The sequence below is a fragment of the Telopea speciosissima genome, chromosome 4, assembly GCF_018873765.1.
Source record: "Telopea speciosissima isolate NSW1024214 ecotype Mountain lineage chromosome 4, Tspe_v1, whole genome shotgun sequence".
Taxonomy (NCBI): Eukaryota; Viridiplantae; Streptophyta; class Magnoliopsida; order Proteales; family Proteaceae; genus Telopea; species Telopea speciosissima.
This window is the reverse complement of record NC_057919.1, coordinates 29,114,144-29,135,227: the sequence shown is the minus strand read 5'-3', so window position 1 is coordinate 29,135,227 and position 21,084 is coordinate 29,114,144. Positions and strand designations below refer to the sequence as shown.

General features: G+C 38.6%; 1 protein-coding gene and 1 long non-coding RNA gene across 2 annotated transcripts; both read right to left on the bottom strand.

The window, feature by feature from the left end:
• Positions 1–901: 901 nt before the first annotated feature.
• Positions 902–17,651, bottom strand: LOC122658758. The gene is made up of 4 exons (XR_006332492.1): positions 17,642–17,651; positions 17,077–17,080; positions 15,339–15,344; positions 902–1,289 (listed from the first exon to the last, which is right to left on the bottom strand). It is a non-coding gene; the product is annotated as an uncharacterized LOC122658758 (long non-coding RNA).
• LOC122658757 (serine/arginine-rich splicing factor RSZ22) lies at positions 1,939–16,282 on the bottom strand. Its single transcript, XM_043853856.1, has 6 exons — positions 16,201–16,282; positions 15,150–15,253; positions 8,437–8,525; positions 3,315–3,531; positions 2,842–2,955; positions 1,939–2,344 (listed from the first exon to the last, which is right to left on the bottom strand). The coding sequence occupies exons 2-6, from the start codon at positions 15,236–15,238 to the stop codon at positions 2,308–2,310; spliced, it is 546 nt and encodes a 181-aa protein (XP_043709791.1). The 5' UTR covers positions 15,239–15,253; positions 16,201–16,282; the 3' UTR covers positions 1,939–2,307.
• Positions 17,652–21,084: the final 3,433 nt, after the last annotated feature.

The following is a 21,084-nucleotide window of genomic DNA, read 5'->3' as shown; positions in this document are numbered from 1 at the left end:
TAAAAGCGCTGGTTCCCGAGATACCCAAGACGCTGTCACCATTGCTGGGAGTGAAGGAGAGCAGTTGGGTTTGGCTTTGGCCGCTGCGACTCTTAGAAGAAATGGGGGAACTGAAGGGGTTGTTAGGATATTGGGGGAAGTTTATTTTTGGTCGTGGATGAAGTGGTGAACTAAGAGGTTAGGGTATTGGGTTTGGGTCATCGGGAATGCTTTATTTTTTAACTTCGGTGTTTTTTTTCATGTTTCCCGTCCACGTTTTTTCCCATCGCTTTGAGCACAGTTCGGTTGTTCACAATTTAAACGCCAAAACACAATTTGGCATTTTAAACACAAATTAACTAACAGAGGACGGGACCATATTGCTGTAACAAATTCAAAACCCAAACGATAACTTGGTTTAATAGCCAATGACACCACCCACCACATCCACCCATTTTAGAAGCCCAACCCCCCCCCCCCCAGAAGTCCCAACCACAGTGGCTCTTCCTCTTATCTCTAAACTTTATTTATGAGATATACCATAATGGATTAAAATCACCCTTCACTCCCACATTTCTTGAGACCCGAACCAGCACTTGATGGAAAACAACAATTTTGAAAATGATAAGCTAATCGATAAAGTTATTACACAATGTTTTATTAAAAGACCTACGTTCAAAGCTAAAGTTCAGGAAAATGGCTCCTTCATCCGAAATTTGTTTTAAATATATGACCATCCAAAAAAGCAATTATGTAATGTCACCATGGTCGAAAATTGGAACAAAGACAATCGGATAGATCATACCAGAAGGGTAAATTTTACCAACCCAGAAACAATCAATGTGAGAAACTCAAGTGGTAATGGCATATAATAGGTTTATCAAGTCAAACTGATTATACATACTCATGACGGCACCACATTCACATTTGGGGGGCTTCCAAGGATCTCAGGACGGGCGAGTAGTTTCTTGCTCGTAGATATGTAGCAAATAGCAGGTTTCAAATCCCCACGAATGGCAGGCTTCACGAAATTTCAGGAGGAAAAAATAATCCAGTTTCACTTTAAAAACGTAACATTCAGAGGGCACTATCCCCAGAGGGCAGCAGAGCTACAGATTGAATGCATTACCTGTCCAAGGGCTTGGATCACACTGCACCACACCATTAATTTGGGTTGGAGCCAAGCACATTCAGCTTCCAGAGATCAGAAGCCATCACGGGAAAACAGATCATAGCCACAGCCCACCTGAGCTTGAACATCATGGAGAACCATAACGCTATCTGGGTGTGGAAAGCTTACGCAAATCAACCTCTAGATATCAGGACCAGAAGCCCATTGCAGGTGTGAGGATGCTCAACACTTTTGCTGAGCAGTTCTCTAGAATGTTTTAGAAGGCAATCCTACCAAGTCTGAAGAACACATCAACCCCGACTCACCCAAAAGAAAGAGAAACAAATTTTGCTCTGAAATTTGAAAACCTCACCTAATCACTAAGAACCAAAAGATTAAGAAATGAGCCCTAAGAGGGGTCTTTTAGTAGGAACTAAACAAAAAAAATTTTTACCAAAAGAAAAACAGGACTAGCTAAACAGTCAAGCGACTCTGCCCATCCTGTGATGTGTTTCTCTTTTTTACTTCCCTAGAATGTTTGTCCCTCCTTCCAAATTCAAGTTGAGTAAAAATTGCTTTAGAAAAAAGCCCTCAAAACCCAGCAAGTTTAAGACAACCAAAACCCCAACTGTTAATAAACAGTGAAATACCTGCACGCAAGTGTTTGATGCAGCTCTTCAACCCTTTTAGGTAAGATAAACAAAATTGCCATTAGAAGTTCGAGGGAGATGCCATCACAGCTGGAGGGAATCAATCATGGAGAGAAGCATCTAATGAAGTAGACGACCAGACCCATAATCAATCAGAATCCCAGAGGAAAGACCAGCAGTGGATGAAACCACGGGGTGTAGAAGCAGAAAACCATTGTATGACGAAGCAGCATGGATTCTCTACCAAGTCTTACAAGCGGGGACCACGCATCCTCGACACACAAAAAAGAAGGTATATAACTCAGTCACATTCTTTGTTTTCACCTTATTACAACTCTCCTCTAAACCCTTTTCCATATATATATATATATAACTATAGCTAAGTGCAATGATTGATAAAAGAGAAGTAAATAACAAGAGCAATACTAAGTTAGCAAGAAACTTAACCAAATCTGAGAAGTTGAACCGAGGGCGTCGCCCAACAGTAATGATGTCCAGGAATCATTATAGCTCACTAATAATCTATGTTTTTGCTCTTGACACCAAAGAGTTGAACACTCCCAATACTCAGCTCCTGCTTCGGTGTCGACCTCTAACAGCATGACTGCAGACCAGTTCAGACACAATGATTCAGTATTATAAGGTCCAAATATGCATTCATATGATACAACAGAAAGTTCTATCAACAAAATAGCAACGGCAATAAGGAATAATTAGCAGGAAGGACCCACATTGCACCTGATCAGACTTGGAAGGCACAAAACAGAAGTTGAATTGAAAGCCCACATTTTTTTCCTTATACTTTCTTTTTTTTTTTTTAGGGGGGGTGGGAGGGGGGAAGTAATTTCATTCATAGCTGCCAGTTCGGATCTCTGTTATCAAATGCTCCAGAAAAAAGTCCAGCACTAAATAGCTTCAACCACCCAATCCAGATGGTTTTCAACCCTCCCCTTGTAGATTGGTAGGGATCACAAAATGGACGATCCAACTTTCCTTGATGCACACAATCAAACTGTTGGTGGAACATCTTTACAGTCTACTAGAAGACATGAGCCTTTAACTCATCATATGAAATAGCAACCCAAGAATTATAGACTTTACCCATTTGTGTACGGTGAATCCTCCCTGCCACGGAAAGCTGGTGACCTGCTTGAACGTCCACGATAAGGTGATGGACTACGACGTCTTGGGGAACGACCACGAGGACTGTAACTCCTGTCCAAAGAAAGGGTTACCAATATAAATAAAACATAGCTAATCTCCAACCAATTAAAGTAGCAGACAATACATTAAGTAGTACACAAGAACATCTTGATAAGAGGAATTGACAAATTCAGTTTCTATCGGTAAATAAAAAATAACCAAAAGACAAGTATGAGTGAATTAAGATTGACTCGGACCATCACTACTGCTATAGTTGGCATTCGACCCAAGGCACAGAAGATGGAACCCACTAAAACCATCCTTGGAGTGCATTCAAACGTCTATCTACTACAAGACCCATTACATATAACTGGGATTGAATATGCAAATGATCAAAGGCAATAGGTAGCAAGTTCAGCCCACAAACTTACCTGCGACCATAGCTTGGACTGCTGCGGTATCTAGGGCTGCGGCTACGACGCCTTCCAGAGCCAACACGCAAGCGGCATTCTCGAGCAAAATGACCTGGCTCACCACACTCATAGCACTTCAAGTCAGAACCTCCTGAACGACCACGGCTACCACCCCTGCCACCACCACCATAACCCCTGGCATTGTGAGACAGCTCAACTCTCCATCCATTCTTACCTATTCCAAGTAAAACCACATCATTAAATTTTCCACCAAACATTGTTGCAAGACCTGGACAAGGATGTGCAACACAATGTGGTGTCATCTATTTCAACAATAGGTTCAACAACAGGAAACAACGGAAATTAAACATAATTTTTTGAACCAAAAGTACCGAGAGTATACATAGAAAGATCATAACACTAATTTCTCTTATCCAGTAATCGCTGCATATGCCGACCCCATTTAGTTGGGCTAAGACTGAGTTGTTATAGTAATCGCTGCATATGATATGGTGCAAACCTGTGCGTTCTGAAGAAGGGCAGAACTCCAAGACCTGCTAGTGATGTACACACAATCTTGGCTATGTCTTCATTGTGAATAACTTCCCAATGAACGTTAACAACAAAGTATGAGTGCCATCCGAAAATTTTACAAAGTACACGAGGCTCCTGCCACTGCAGGGTCTGGGGAGGGTCATAATGTATGCAACTTTACCCCTGCTTTTGCAGAGAGGCTGTTTCCAGATGCGAACCCGTGACCACTTGGTCACAGTGGAGCAAACTTACCGTTGCACCAAGTCCCACCCTATTTAACTTATTATATCTATTGTTTACTAATATTTTCCTGCAGGTTTCTATCATAATCTCTTCCTCAGTTCCTCCATCCAGTCTCTGTTTGAGTTGTGCTCCAACAACCATTGGCTCTTATGTTTGGTTATTTTCTTCCCCTTTCTTTTCCCTCCTTACCCTTTTATTCTAATACTATCCTATCATTGTTTTACTCACTGGTTTGCATGTATTCCTCATTAGCTCTCTGTTTTCTGTGCTGTTAATTTATTCTGGCTGCAGGGATTCGAACTATCAATCCAGCCATCAGATTGGCCTCTTTTCTGATATTCTTTACTCCCATGTCCTCTCTACCTTCGACTAGAATTTGAGGGTCATCCAACCCATGGATTAGGAGATATCACTGGTACTAATTACTAATGTCTTTTAAGTTTCTATTTGTCATACACTGTTCTAGCAGATCCCACCATTGGATCAGCTTGATATTTGGAGGGATTGAACATATTTAAGGGGTATAATTGACTCTAATCTCTGGAAACAGCCTCTCCATGAAGCGGGGGTAAGGCTGCGTACATTATACCCTCCCCAGACCCCACAGTGGTGGGAGCCTTGGGCACTGGGTACGCGAATTTTTATTGTATGCGGTTCCCTGACCGGTGCGGTTCCCTAGTGCCTCTCACAAGAGGGTGGACCTCACCCGGGCAGAGTGTTCAGTCAGGTGCCCCGGGTGGGTCCCACCCCCCTCTTGTGAGAGGCACTAGGGAACCGCACCGGTCAGGGAACCGTAGACCATAACGATTCCTGGGTACGCCCTTTTTTTTTAATTGACTCTAATATCAGCCCCATCAGGCCGTTAGATTTTGGGATATTCTAACTTTCTATATTCTGTCCTTTTGCTTCTTTCTTGGATTGCTGTATTTCTGTCCTGTGGTTATTGTGTTCATAGTTAGGTGCCAAGGCGAACCAAGGCAAATGAGGGAGTAGAAAACCAACGCGACAAGGCGTCGCATAAGCGACCAAGGCGACACCAGAAATCAAGGTGAGAGAAAGGCGCCTGGACGCCTAGATGACTTGACAATTATGATTGTGTTCTCTTAGTCTTGCTTTACCTACCCTAGAACACATCAAATAGTAACCCAGAAACTAATCACGTAACATCAATTACAAGGTTTTAAATTCTTAAATGCAAACTTCCTATTGGATGCTAACAAACCAGCATCTAAGTGCCATCAGCAAATTTTACAAAGCATATCAAAGACAAGGTATCAAGTATTAGTATCGGACAACGTATCAGGAAGCTCATTTTAAGAGATGCCTTGGAGATGTATAGGACAGACACTAAGCGACACTGTACATGCTAAAGATACACATGGATACATCCAAAACTAACATTTTTTAAGCATAATACACCATAAATAAGCAGCAAATAATGGTTTCTAATCACTAAAACATGATGCTACGAGTCCAGAGTACTCAAATTCCTTTCGTGGTATATTTTTATTCAAATACTCAATGGTAATTGCATTATCAATTCTATCAATAAGTAAGAAGTAAAAAGAAGAAATTAAGCATACATAAAATGCAAGTATAAACATATTAAACAAGTACAATTATACTAACCATTTAGGCTGTGTTTGGTTGCAAGGGAAAGTAAAGGGAAGGGAAGTGAAATTTTCAAACCTAAGAAAGAAAACTTTTGTAATCATTACCTCATATGATTATTTCACTAACTTCAAATCATTCCATATTCAGTTATTAAATTCCACATTACTTTGTGTCCAAATCCCTTGGATTTGAAAAGTAAAATTTTAAAAAAAAAATACATTAAAAAATATCATTACTAAATATGGTAAGAAATTTAAGCAATTGATACAATCATGTTCGGTAATGATTACAAAAGTTTTCTTTTTAGGTTTAAAAATTTCATTTCCTTTCCCTTTAATTGCCCTTCCAACCAAATGGAGCCACAAGTATACTACTAAGCAACTGAAGTAAACTGTATGTAACTATTAATACACTAAATATTTAATTATACTATTAAGTATTAACATACTAATAGTTATCATGGCTACAAGGTAAGCGTAGCGCTGACTGGGTGCTTTGCAGTCTAGGCGTGCACCTAAGCATTGCCTCGGCGACTAGGGCATTCTGTAAAACTTATAAATGGGGGGTGTTAGGTATAAAATGTCAGAGTTTCATCTACTCATTTGTTTTTTTAAAAGCGATCTTCTATATTAAAAAAAAGGTCGGGTTTTTTTACTCATATATACAAAAGGGCTTATATGTAAAATAGAAAAATATTTACCTTCACTTATAAATATAAAAAAGGGAAAAAGAACTCTGCCTGGTCGCGTAGATCCTGTGCCGAGACACAGAAGCACGAGAAATTACCATCCCACCCCCGTGACATCAAAACCCCATCTATGTTGATGCCCCTGCACATGCTCTCATTGCCCCCCCCCCGCTGGTGTAGAGGCTACACAACCAGGCATTGATCTTTGTATCATTTTCTTACATGATACTTTTCATTGCCTTTTCCTTCGTTAACCCCAGGTCTCTCTCTCTCTAACTTGAGGAACTCCATTTGGATACTCTCTCCCTCTGTTCCATTCTCTACTTCTCTTACTCCGGCAATAATGGAAACGAAGGTTGCCAATGCAATTGCTGCTGCTTCCTCTTTTTCTCCAGCAGTGGTGGCAACAGCTGTGCTACAGTTGCATCCTCTTCTAGTCTTCTTTTTCTTTCCCAGCTTCTTTTCCGGAATTGGCAGTGGTGTCAGTTGCTGCAGCCGCTTCCTCTTTTTCTCCTATCTACCCAGCCAAATGCCATCTCAATACAAATTGGTACATTGATAACTGATTGGGTTTCAAACTGGGTCCATACCTGGCCCATACTATGGGATTATTTAATTCCAATTACCCAGCCTATATTCTGCTCAAGGATAGCTTTCTTTTTTTTTTCATTTTTTTTAGGGGGGGGGGGGGGGGAGAGAATATAGCTATCAACCTTGCTGATTTGAAGGGGGGATTAATTCCAGGTTGACCAGATTTATTTGGAGAAATATTTTCGAGCTGTTATGGCTATTGAACTTGCTGATTTCAAGGAGAAACTTTCATAATCGAGTGCTGCCCAGTTCCAGTTGAATTCTGTCCGAGGGTTAGCTATCGAGCTTGCCTATTTGGGAGGATATTGACCAACAGTTAAAGGAGAATTCTACCCAATGGAGAAGCTCCTAAGAACTCCCGGCTCTCAGATTCTGAGCTTATCATGTCCTCTGTTAATGACACACTATACTATACAAGGTGTAGGATCATGAGCATCACCCACAAAGGCATACATAGTTGGCAGTTTCTCACCCGGGTAGAGATCTGAGGCTGGTGCGGCAACCCATTGAATGAGCTGAATCCTATGAGCGACAGCGAATAAAGTCAGCATCATTCTATGACGCATCTAAGAATATCTATTTAATAGGTTGTTAGTAGTTCCTTATTTTTTTAGGATACTTTCTTTATCTGTTAACTAATTAAATTGGAATTGGGTTGCTTCATAATTGGTTTTTAATTAGGTAAAGGTCTAGAGAGCTGTAACTGACTTCAATAATATAAACAAAGGAGAAGCTGCTGCATTGGCAGAACATGAGATTGAGGGGGAAAAAATACCTTTGTACTTTGCTCTGTGAGAGAGCATGGCAGGATGCCATTGGTGAGATATCAAAATACGGTGAGAGCCGTGGGTGAGCGAATCGAGTCTGAGAGAGACAACCCTATCTTCTTCTTCCCTTCTTCGATTTCTTGTTTTTATTTTATTGTTCTGCAGTGGGTAAGCCTTGGCACACTGGTTAAGTTGCACTATTGCAACCCGTTGATTGCAGGTTTAAAACTTGGAAAACAGACTCTTCTGCAAAGCAAGGGTAAGGCTACATACATTTGCCCCTCCCAGACTCTCATGCACTGGGACGTTCTTTATTTTATTGTTCTGAAAATTCCTGCAAATGATCGAAGTATTTACTGTTGCCGGTTATCACTTGTGACTAGTCTACAATAGTCTTGGGTCATATTGACCAATATGTGTCGATACGGTTTTAAAAAAAGGTAGTTTTATTCCTTCTTTCTGATCTCTGAAGTGTATCTTATCTCAATAAGCCATATCTCGACATGTATCGATACTTATTACCTTGGTCAAGATCCTTTAAATAAAATTTAAAGTGCACTTGTTAATTAGCAGAAACTAATCACATATACCATCAATTAGAAGTTCTCAAGAATACTACTACGAAAGTTAAAACCTACCAAATTGCAACAGTTAAATAAGATTTCAAATGGAAGTTCAATAAACAACTAATTGTTGAGCATACCGTCCAGCTCACGAATTGCATCTTGAGCATCCCTACGGTCATCAAAATCAACAAAAGCATAACCTGGTGGCTTTCTTGCGACCCATATACTGCATCCCAAACACAAAAAAAACCAAAAAAAAATAATGAAAATGTAATAGCTTGGTGATTAAGAGTGCTTACAAAACCTTGAGCATGGCTTATAAACATCACAAACCAAACACAGTAAGCAATTCCACAAGCATGTCATGAGTACCAATTAGAATTGGAAACAGTAATAATAAAAGAAAAGGTAAAGACCAAAAAAAGACGAGAAGAAAAAGGAGAAAGCAACACATGTCAAGAACATCTATTCAAAAAGATATCAATGTCATCACAAATGACACAATCAAAATGAAGTCTGCATGAAACAGTAGAATATGATAAAACAGAAAAGCACTGCATTTCTTGCATCGTGTTAAATGCTTTAATGGGGTCATGATATATTTTCCCACAATTTTTAAGTCACTTGAACCATTTTCTAATTGCCACATTAAAGACACTTCCAAAGCTTCACTCCCTTTGCACCCTACAAGTCACAAGCTTCAATGAAGATAAGTTTTGGGAGTTTTTCCTTTTACTCTCCTTCAACCACAAAACATTATGCCCTGGAGAGAGAGAGAGAGTGGTGCAAACCTAAAATGGTTAGCACGCCAAGATTGAAAACTGGTAGAGACTAGGGTTGGTGCAGTCTAAATGACTACGAACCAGCATACTAATGGCTATGAGGCTTAGGTAGGTGATATTGGGTTTTGTGGTTTCGACAATAGGTTCCAATGGAACTGTTAGGGACTGGTTTTAGTGGTGATGAAAGAGAATTGATGGGATTTGATGGAGGGTTGTTAGGTAGTGTCGGCTAGGGCTTATGTATGGATGATGGGGAGGGATTTAAAGAAGGATTTATGGTGAACAACAACCAATAATAGCAGCAAAAATGAAAGTGAACAAGTAATAAGGATTGATGGAGGAAGAAGGAAATAGAAGATATAAGGTAACCCGACCTTTGGAAATCCACCAATGGTCCACCAAGGGAGATCCACCCAAGGCTACTTACTATCAAGTAATGAACTCACAAAGACATTGATTTTGCTGGTTTTAATTCATAGTTGCAATAAGCAACCATGGTCTCTTTATATAACATAAGGATAGAAAAATAAATGTCTATAGGTTACAATCACCAATGACTTTAGGTTACAACCATGACTTTAGTAACCTACCACCAATGACTTTAAGTTACAACCATAGCTTTAATAACCTACTACCAATGACTTCAGATTACAACCATGATTTTAATAACCTACCACCAATGACTTTAGGTTACAAGTATGACTTTAATAACCTACCATCAATGACTTTAAAGAAATTCAAAAGACTAGAATAAAGAGAACTAGGAAAGGTGGATTAAGAATGGTCTGATTTGGTCCTAGGCCCAAGAGGACTAGCCATGGGCTAGGCCTGCTGCAGCTGGCCAGGCTTGGGCCTACACACATAAGTTCTTAGTTGGGTTGGGCTTTGTTGGCCTATAGGATGCCCTGCATCAGAGAGAGAGAGAGAAAGAGAAAGGCGATGAGAAAAGGGAGAGAAAAAGAGGGGCAAGGAATCATATTTCTAGCCAACTAGCAGAAACATTTCTTCATACCATTAGTTCATATAATGATTTTGGATGTCTTTTTTATTTTCTGTTTCTATTCAACAATAAACTCTTAGACTAGATAGTGATGCAGTATTTGGGCACTAGCAGAAGTGCCAAGAGAAGGAGAACTTCCAAATATAGAAATTTCAGAATAGTCTCTCTAGGAGTCCTAGTCTCATTGGAAATCCTATTCCCAGTCTACTATGGATTTCTATTTAAAAAAGAGTTCTGATTTTAGTTTCTTTCCTATTTTTCCTATGTTTATGTGTCCTAGTTCAGGCTGTATTAGAAATCTGTACGTCCAGATAGTAACCTAAAGTCATTGGAGGTAGGTTACTAATATCATGGTTGTAACCTAAAGTGGTATGTTTGGTGGTAGGTTATTAAAGTCATGGTTGTAACCTAAAGTCATTGGTGGTAGGTTACTAAAATCATGGTTGTAACCTAAAGTCATTGGTGATTGTAACCTATAGCCATTTATGCCTCTATCCTCATACTATATAAAGAGACAATGGCTGCTCATTGCAACCATGAATTACAACCAGCAAAATCAATCTCCTTGTGAGTTCATTACTTGTTAGCAAGTGGCCTTGGGTGGATCTCCCTTGGTGGACCATTGGTGGATCTCCAAAGGTCGTGTTACCTTATACCTCATATTTCCTTCTTCCTCCATCAATCCTTGTTAATTGTTCATTATTATTCTCTGCTGCTACTATTGGTTGTTGCTCACCATAAATCCACCTTTACAGCCCTCCCCATCATCCATATAAGCCCTAACCGACAATACCTAACAACCCTCCATCAAATCCCATCAACTCTCTTTCATCACCACTAAAACTAGCCCCTAACCGTTCCATTGGAACCTACTATCGAAACCACAAAAACCACTGTCACTTACTTAAGCCTGATAGCCATTAGTATCCGGGTTCGTAGTCATTTAGACTACAACCCTAGTCTCTACCAATTTTCGATCTTGGCGTGCTAACCATTTTTGGTCTGCATCAAATTGGTATCAGAGCTCAAATTGGTAAAGAGAATGAATTCAAATGTTTTTTATTTTGCCGGACAAAGAAATCTATACCTATTCCTTGATTGGATAGATTCTTTGGAAGAATATTTTTATTGGCATGGTTTGACAGAAACACGGAAGATCATATTTGCTTATTTTCGATTGGCTGATCATGCTAAAGCTTGGTGGAGATCCCATGAAGAGAAGCTCAGAGTCAGACGACGTGAGCCTCACACTTGGGAAAAGATGAAGTACGAATTGAAGAAGAAGTATCTTCCACAACGTGTCAACAATAAGCTCTCCCATCGACATGATTACCACCAGTCGGCATTTCAAATTAAAAGGGAAACTTTTTCTACAACCATGGATACTTTTAGTTCGAAATTGCAAGAGACCAGAGCTATGTGTAACAACATAGTACAACAACTTAAGCAGATAATCCAGCATACAGCATCTCTTAAAAATTCCGATGACATGGTGGAGAAAGTACTTGAAGAATCCACTGCAGATGTCGCCATGGAAGGCAACGAAGAGTCTGTCTGTTACTGAACTACCAACCGACGATTGCATTGAAAAGTTCATGTCTCAAGATTCTATTGTAGACAATTGCATTGCAGCGGTTGATGTACTTGCCAGTGAGATCGTGGTCGATGAGTGCGTCACTACAGTCGAAGTGGTGGATGTCACAATTTCTGCAAATCCTGTGGTTATTCCCTTTGACCATAACATTGATTCAAAGGTGGAGCATGTGGTTTTTATCTTTCCACCTAAGCTTTTTTAGGAGAATGGACCACAATTGATCGACTACATCCCTAACTACCGTGAGCTGCAAGAATTTTATTATGGGCTGAAGCTGGACATTCATCACATGAAGATAATTCCTCGTCTCTACAAAACTTGACGTTGAATTTTTCTAAGGGGAGAGTTGATGATGGCATCCTATAGACCCACAAAGCCCAGCCCAACTAAGAACTTATGCGCGTAGGCCCAAGCTTGGCCAACATCAGCATGCCTACCCCATGGCTAGTCCTCTTAGGTCTAGGACCAGATCAAACCACTCTTAATCCACCTTCCCTAGCCCTCTTTATTCCAGTCTTTTGAATTTTCCCAAAATCATTGATGGTAGATTATTAAAGTCATGGTTGTAACCTAAAGTCATTGGTGGTAAGTTACTAAAGTCATTATTGTAACCTAAAGTCATTGGTGATTGTAATCTATAGGCATTTATGCCTCTATCCTCATACTATATAAAAAGACCATGGTTATTCATTGCAACCATGAATTACAACCAACAAAATCAATCTCTTTATGAATTCATTATTTATTAGCAAGTGGCCTTGGGTGGATTTCCCTTTTGGGAGACCATTGGAGGATCTCCAAAGGTCGGGTTACCTTATATCTCTTATTTCCTTATTTCTCCATCAATCCTTACTAATTGTTCATTGTTATTTTTTGTTGCTACTATTGATTGTTGCTCACCATAAATCCACCTTTACAGCCCTCCCCATCATCCATATAAACCCTAACCGACATTACCTAACAACCCTCCATCAATTCCCATCGACTCTCTTTTATCACCACTAAAACCAGCCCCTAACCATTCCATTGGAACCTACTGTCGAAACCACAAAATCCACTGTTACTTACCTAAGCCTCAACCATTAGTATCCTGGTTCGTAGTCTTTTAGACTACACCAACCCTAGTCTATACCAACTTTCGATCTTGGTTTGCTAGATGGATTTATGGTGAACAGCAACCAAAAGTAGCAGCAAAAATAACAGTGAACAAGTAGTAAAGACTGATGGAGGAAGAAGGGAATAGGAGATATAAGGTAACCCAACCTTTGGAAATCCACCAATGGTCCACCAAGGGACATCCACCCAATGCCACTTGTTAACAAGTAATGAACTCACAAGGAGATTGACTTAGCTGGTTGTAATTCATGGTTGCAATGAGCAGCTAAGGTCTCTTTAGATAGCATAAGGATAGAGGCATAAACGCCTATAAGTTACAATCACCAATGACTTTAGGTTACAACCATGACTTTAGTAATCTACCACCAATGACTTTAGGTTACAACCACGAATTTAATAACCTACCACCAATGACTTCAGGTTACAACCATGACTTTAATAACCTACCACCAATGACTTCAGGTTACAAGTATGATTTTAATAACCTACCACCAATGACTTTAAGGAAATTCGAAAGACTGAAATAAAGAGAGCTAGGGAAGGTGGATTAAGCGTGGTTTGATCTGGTCCTAGGCCCAAGAGGACTAGCCATGGGCTAGGCCTGCTGCTGCTGGCCAGGCTTGGGCCTATGCACATAAGTTCTTAGTGGTTGGGCTTTGTGGGCCTATAGGAAGCCCTACATCAGAGAGAGAGAGAAAGAGAAAGGAGGTGAGAAAAGGGAAAGAAAAAGAGGGACAAGGAATCATATTTCTTGCCAACTAGCAAAAACATTTCTTCATACCATTAGTTCATAGAATGATTTTGGATGTCTTTTTCATTTTCTGTTTCTATTCAACAATAAATTCTTAGACTAGATAGTGATGCAGTATTTGGGCACTAGCAGAAGTGCCAAGAGAAGGAGAACTTGCAAATTTAGAAATTTCAGAATAGTCTCTCTAGGAGTCCTAGTCTCACTGGAAATCCTATTCCCAGTCTACTATGGATTTCTATTTTAAAAAAAGTTCTGATTTTAGTTTCTTTCCTATTTTTCCTATGTTTATGTGTCCTAGTTCAGGCTGGATTAGAAATCTGTAAGTCCAGTCCTATTATGAATTGATTTCCTTTCATTATGTCATTTCCTAGTTAATTTAGGCTATTTCTAGTCATGTTAGGAGCCATATTGTCAGTGTCTAGATATGCTTATGTAACCAGCCATTAAGGCATACGAATTTGATGAATAAAACTTGGCTTTTTTTCCCCTATGTTCTGCATGGTTCAGAATAGCTTCTGTGGGATGCAGTAGCAACCCCTAGTGAGATGCTAAGGCAGGTAGGTGGGAACCCAATCTAGTTCCAGGTGAGAAGCTTGGTTCATATCCTTCTACCCTTCTTCCATTCTTCGTCTTTTTATCCGTCCATCGGTTCAGGACAGTATTTTGAAGCTTTCAATTATCTGTTCATGGTTAGATTGTTTGATTCTACTGCTTTTTGGAGTATTTTGGTTTGCCGTTCTTGTTCACAAATCTCTCTCAAGTTCTGCTCCTGTTTTGAATTTAAAGATCCAATTTTTACAATGATTTCCGGAAATCCTTCTCACTAGGATTTTCTGAATTCTTCAGCTTTATGGCTGATCTTTCAGATCTGAGTTATGTTTGCTATTACAGTTACTAATTACTGTTTATACATCAAATTAGTTCACTGTCATTGCTGTCTGAAGTTTACTGAATATACTGTTTTCGGCTACTGTTCTGAACTTTGTTTCTAGAACCCTATCACAGTAAGATTAACCTATATTGTTTAAATTCTTCAGTTTTTGTCTGTTCATCAGATTTGAACCAGATTTAGGGAAACCATTCTTTTCCATATGAATTTCAACCAGCTTTTGGATCAAATCAGAACCTTGGATTATCCATTATTATAGATCTCTTTAATTCTGGTTTCTAAATCTTCATTGTGATTCTAGTTTCGTAGGATTTCTGAAACTAGTAATCTTAGGTTTCTAGAAACCTGTCAGATAGGGTGCAAGAGACAGAAAAAGAAGGGTGAGGAAGGAATAAAAATAAAAGTCACATTTATTGGCCACTAATAGAATCATCTTTTCCTGATTTTTAATGTGGCATACTTACAAAATTTAAATTATTTCCTGAGCAAATTGCTAATCTCACGTTCCTAAGTCATGAAGTTACTCAGAAGCACAGCATCATAGTATAGCAAATATGTTAAAAAAATTATAGAAACAAACCCTGTCTACAATATTCATTGATTTTTTGAAAGATATAAAAAGTATGGTCAAAGGTCATCTAAAAAATTGCAATTGATTTTTATGTATAGATTCTTAAGCATAAGACAGCCACCAAAAGGTACTTATACTTCATCTTACCTCCTGATAACTCCATAGACACGAAATTCATCTTCAAGTTCTCGCTCCGTCACTCGTGGATCCAAATTTCCAACATACACACGAGACATTGTTAAAGAAGGCACCTATCAAATAGAGGTGCACAATAGTTAAATTAAGTGTTCAAATTCAAAAATGAGATATTTAGCAAAAGATGATGCATAAGATAACAACCTACTACATTCATGACCATGATAGGTCTTATATTAACCCACCAGACCCATTCATATGGGTTTATATAACTGATAATTTGCATGTAAAGAATGCAGGTTGCAAATCAGAAGCACACATGAAAACACTGAAATTGCAAATTTAAATGAAATTAAAAATATCCATATGAGTTTATCAAGACAAAGTTATCATGCATTCAAATAAGGGTCTGTTAAACTGTGAGAACGAACAACTCCGAGCTTTCAGTCATTTACCTAGTTCCGCATTCACATCAATTACAGAATCAGATCATATCAACCTATGAACTGCCATAACGGTAATGCATAGGAAGCATATAGATCTTAATAACAATGTACAGGAGAACATGAAATCAATAACCCACTTCACAAATAATAGACAAAAACAGGCTTTAGGTAAAGACTTCAAAGCATGTAGAATATGTTATTGGGATCACAAATAACATCAGAACCAAAGATATGAAAAAAGACACAACAGGTCTACACCCCACAAAAGTAATAAAACAATGAGTAATAAAAACCCAGAGAAAGGTCTCTGTCGATTAGAACGGTTAGGGTTTCTATCTTTCCCTCACTAGATCTTTTTAATCAACAAACTCTGAATCTGCAACAGAAACCCTAGAAATCACCAGGTCCATACAGATAAATAAACATAGATTGAGGAGACATCGCACTAAATTAGAACATTTTCAAACAATTTTCCTACCCAAAAGGTGACAACTTAAAGGCTTGAGTTGCATAAAACGAAGATTAATTTATCCGAATCCAGAGATCAACGCGAAGATACAAACCCTACAAGGTACGGAGCAGAGAGAGAGAGAAATTTATACAACTACAAGTCATACCTGATCTGATAACCCTAAAACGAAGCCCTCTCTTCCAGAGGAAGAACCAAAGGTGAAAGCTTTTGTTAGCAGAGGATGTGTTTTGCTCGCCCTTTAGGCTTTGTAAGAAATGCAAAGGACACCCCCGAGGCCCCGACTGCCTGATCATATAAGTGGAGGGAAGATAACAAAAGGGGTCCCCAAGAGTTATCTAATTGCAAATAAGGACTCAGATGCTACTAAAATGATAAGAGAAAATTTCACAGACACCCCTAAAATTATCCAATATCTCATAAATTTACCAAACTTGGTCAAAATGTCACAGACACCCCTGACGTTAAGCAGGGTTACCCCTAAGATAAAATATCAATTTTACCCTCTTAGTTATTTATCCTTACCACATGGTGAACTTCCTATAATACCCTTAAGGTTAAAACCTCAGATACAAATCATTCTCGTCATCATCTTGCCATTGCCACTAACCGCTGCCACTGTCGTTGCCACTAACCGCTACCGTTGCCGCTGACCGCTGATCGCTGTCGCTGTCATTGCCGTTGTCGCTTCATCTTCTTCATCTTTTCTTACCCCTTTTATTTTTTCTTCACATCACTGAACCCACTAACCCACTTTCTCTTCCATTTTTTCTATTTGTCTGTTTCTTGAAATCCAAAATACTATCACTGGTCCCATTTTCTTCTCTAACACCCCATTTAAACCTCTTTTATTTCTTTATCTCTCCCACTCAACCAAATCCAAATCCAACATCTGAAACCCTTTTCATTTTCTCTTTGATTGACAGCAGAAGAAGCAAGAACAGGGAAGGGGGGCCATGGGACTTCATCTTCTTCTTCTTCTTCTTTCTCCTCTTGCAACCTCTTTCCTACAACTCCACCCCACCCTGCTCCTTCAACCTTGTATGAAATGCAAGCTCTGAGTCTTAGATGAAACTTTTCGGAGAGTTTCTTCTGATTGCTTCATTTTTTCATGGCTCGGAACCATCTTCTTAGACATCGTTATTGTAGAAGAGGAAGAAGAGAGAAATCTGTTGGCCTGGGAAAGAGATCCGCAATTGTTCCTGGCGTGTTGATGGAGGGATTTGAAGGTGTAATTCCATCTACAGAACCCTTGATCCTTCATTGCTTCTACAGCCCCAACGCTTGCAGCCACGATCCAAGCTCTGCTTGTCGAACTCATTTTCTGTTCTTCGCCACTCACTACTGTTAGTGCTTCTCTTTGAATCTCAAGAATCAAGTAGAAGAGATGGATTATGAACCTGTGAGAAAGCAGATTAAAATGAAATTGAAAGACTAAGGTAGACACAGAAACTATAAGTAGCAGAGGATCACTAAAACTAAGTTTAACCTGTGGGCGTTTTTGCCAATGGTTTTGGAATTCGGATAGCCATTGCTTCATCTTACACTCTTACCCATCTAATTAGAGGAGTACACCATGGCCCTCACACCATGCAAGTGGGATGGATGGCAAAACTTGGTGTCCACTGCCCACCATGATACGCAGTAACGCAGATGTTCTTGAATCGGTGGTGGTCGGAGGTTGCAGTGGTGGAGCAGAAAGAAACGAAGAAGAAGAAGAAATGGTGGGTCCCATGAAGAGAATGGTTTGTATTTTGGATTTTACTGTTAAGGGTATTATGGAGATTTCACAGGTAAGGGTAATTTCGCCATTTAAAAAAAATTAACAGACACTTAACTGCAGAGACTAACGGAGTGAACTAAATTGAAATAAATTCATACAAATAGGGGGTGTCTGTGATATTTTGATCAAATTTGACAAATTTATGAGATATTGGGTACTTTTAGGGGGTGTCTGTGAGATTTTCCCAAATGATAAATATAACCTTGGACTTTAGAGTTTCTTCTGGGTTGTGAATGGAGCCTTTAGGCCCAACATGGGCTGCGGTTGGTTAAAGGAGAGTGATGAAAAATTGAAATTGGGGAGCATGGATCTGTTTTGCGAACCTAGGGTCTTGTATCACCAATCAAAATGAATAAAATTTAGGCAATTTAGTTACAATTTGGACATCTTCGTCAAACTCGTGGAAATTAAGTCAAATGATAGCGATTTTGATAAAATTAAGATTATTTTGTCATTTAAGTCAACCTTGACCTATATAATATTAAAAAATGGAATACTATGATCATTTAGAGCATATTAGTGATATTTACATTTTGAATACGAAAATTTGTTCAAATCCTAAACATTTGTTAATCTCTGTCAAACATACCGTTTTTAGGTCAATTTTGCAGTATGTTGGCCAATTTTAGTCAACTAGGCGTACTTAGTTCAAACATGAATTTGGTCAAGTGGGGCATGCTAATGAATTTCTAATCTAAATATGGATAATTTGATCATTACAGAATATTTGATAATTTCTCTTGCAAAATCGCCAAGTCTTTTACCTCTTTGAGCTAAAAACTCATATACAAGAAAGCAAATGAAGGATCATTCTGATTGAATAAGAATAGCCAGCACAACTAATACGAATCATTAAAATTCAATATGAAGATTGTGTAAAATCCCAAAATCAAACATCATTTTAATTTAACACAACCCTGAACTTAGAACCACATTAAGGTTTTTCAAGCTTGCCATGAAAAAAAAATTCAAGCGAGGTTCAATTACATTTTAATGAGAGATGTTGGGTAGTAGGGTAAATGATTTTGAGGAAAATGGGACGATGGGTTGTGTTCAATTATGTTTTAACCCTTTGCTAAAAAAATATAGTCAAAGTTATTGGTTTTATTTATTTATTTTCTGCAATGAATGTTATTTCACTTAATAAACCTTACAAAGTTATTTTCAAGCATGTCCATAACTGTAATTAAGAGAGTAATTGGTGTCTTGTTATGTTTGGATAATAAATAAATAAATAAATAACCAATAATGCCCTTTTTTTAATCGTTATACTATTTTGCTCTTCTCTTGGGCTTTGTTTGCAAGAGGAATGTAAATTTTGATGTAAAGTGAAATTTTTTTCCCTCAGAGAATAATTCTAGGTGTTTAGTTGCCAGGGAATGTTTTTCCCATGGAGAATAAAATTTATTTTTCAAATAACATTGCAATTTTTATTTCCCCATAAAAAACACACGTAAATTAAAACCCCAAGGATTCTCAACTTTGGGGGTTGTTCTCTCGATTGAAAGTTCAAAACCTAAGTCTCTGGAGAACCTTGAGACTCTAACCTCTCTGATGGCTTTGGTTCTCTCTCTGTGAGAAGCTTGGAAGATCCAATTCTCTCTCTCTCTCTCTCTCTCTCTCTCTCTCTCAGAAGCTCGGAAGGAACTGGCTCTCTTTCTATGTGAGAGGCTTGGAAGCTCTGAGCAAGGTTGGTCTCTATCTTAGAAGCTCGGAAGCTTTGATTTGATCGAAATTTCATCAATTCTGCTCTGATTAGATACTAGATTTTTTGCATTTTGATGATTCAGATTTAAATAAATTGAATCCAATTTGATGAGTGAAAAAAAATCCTTGGTTCCCCTTTGTTGTCTCTTTGATATAGGCAAGCAAACAAAGATGCAACCTCAAATAAGCAGCACACCTTCTTTCCTATTCCTTTGTAGTCTTCTCCTTCTGAGCTTTCCTCGATCTCCCACTCATAAAAGCTTTCTTCAATGTTGAGTTCTTCCTAAAATGTTATTTTGTTTAGCCCTAAAAAAGTTTCCTCTAGGATTGTCACATATAGAGTGTACATTAAAACCCTGAATGAAGAGGGTTCATACACACAACTTGATCAGGATTAGTTTGAATCCAGGACTCTTATATTCGTCTTTTAAGGACTGATATGATCGAATCAGTGAATTAAGTGCCTTTGATGCTTTTCCAATTCCGTAATTCGATCTTGTTTATTCCTAATGGCTAGTTGAGTTTGTTAAAATAATTAAATAATTCAAAGTAGTTCTGATTTGTTTAACGAATTCAACTTGAATCCAACCAAATTACTTAGCAGCCAATTTGTATCGTACCACATGACTCTGGGTTTGAAATAGATCACTGTGAACATGTAAACCCTTGTTCTACTATTTATAGGGTAAGTAGAACAACCAATTCATAACCATTCTTGTACTCATTGAATTTTTCCTCAACAGTAGTCACACATTTTTTGCCACATGGCAGGCTATTGGTCTAGTCGGACCAATGAAGACCATTATGGGAAGATAACAACTTGCATTGTCCACATGTAAAGTTTCAGACCCTGCTTCAATTATAAGGCTGACCATGTCATTTCCTTTGTTTAAATTATACCAAAATCTTCCATGATTTGTAGCTTTAACCATTTTTCTTTGCTTTGAGAGAAAAGTTGTGCCTAGCTGGATTTGAAGTTAGCAAATGTATAAGGGAGGCTGGTATCTACTGTGAAATTTTGGACCCTGCCTAACCTGTCAGGTAGTAGATTTGCTGCCTGTGTTGCTAAATGCAGTAACTTAGACATTATGAAGTTCATAGTGTTGTAAAACAAGGAAATGGATGGTTGAAGTGGAGAGGTGCATCCGAAGTGTTATGTGATCGACGTATTCCTTTAAAGCTTAAAAGAAAGTTCTATAGGACCATTGTTCGCCCAGCTATGATGTATGGGGTAGAATGTTGGGCAGTTAAGAAATGTCATATTGAGAAGCTCAGTGTGGCAGAGATGAGGATGGTAAGATGGATGAGTGGAAAAACAAGTTAAGATAAAGTAAGAAATGATAGATCTATGCATATGGATTTAGAGCTGAACTTTGTTGAACAATTGAGCTGGTTCTGCTGTTTCACGGAGTCTGGTTTTGTGGGGATCTTTTATTTACTGAAGTTTGGTGTTTGCTGATATTTTTTATGTCGTTCATTTTCTATATATTTTTATGTACATTGTTACTTTCTTTTCACAGTCATCCCATATCCACTTAGATA

What these genes read in the sequence shown, in the direction of transcription:
- LOC122658757 (XM_043853856.1), bottom strand. Translation starts at nt 15,238, where the DNA reads ATGTCTCGTGTGTATGTTGGAAATTTGGATCCACGAGTGACGGAGCGA. An exon ending in GTCTATGGAGTTATCAGGAG is followed by an intron (nt 8,526 to 15,149) that starts GTAAGATGAAGT and finishes TTTGGGATGCAG; the next exon opens with TATATGGGTCGCAAGAAAGC. An exon ending in TGCAATTCGTGAGCTGGACG is followed by an intron (nt 3,532 to 8,436) that starts GTATGCTCAACA and finishes TACTTGGAATAG; the next exon opens with GTAAGAATGGATGGAGAGTT.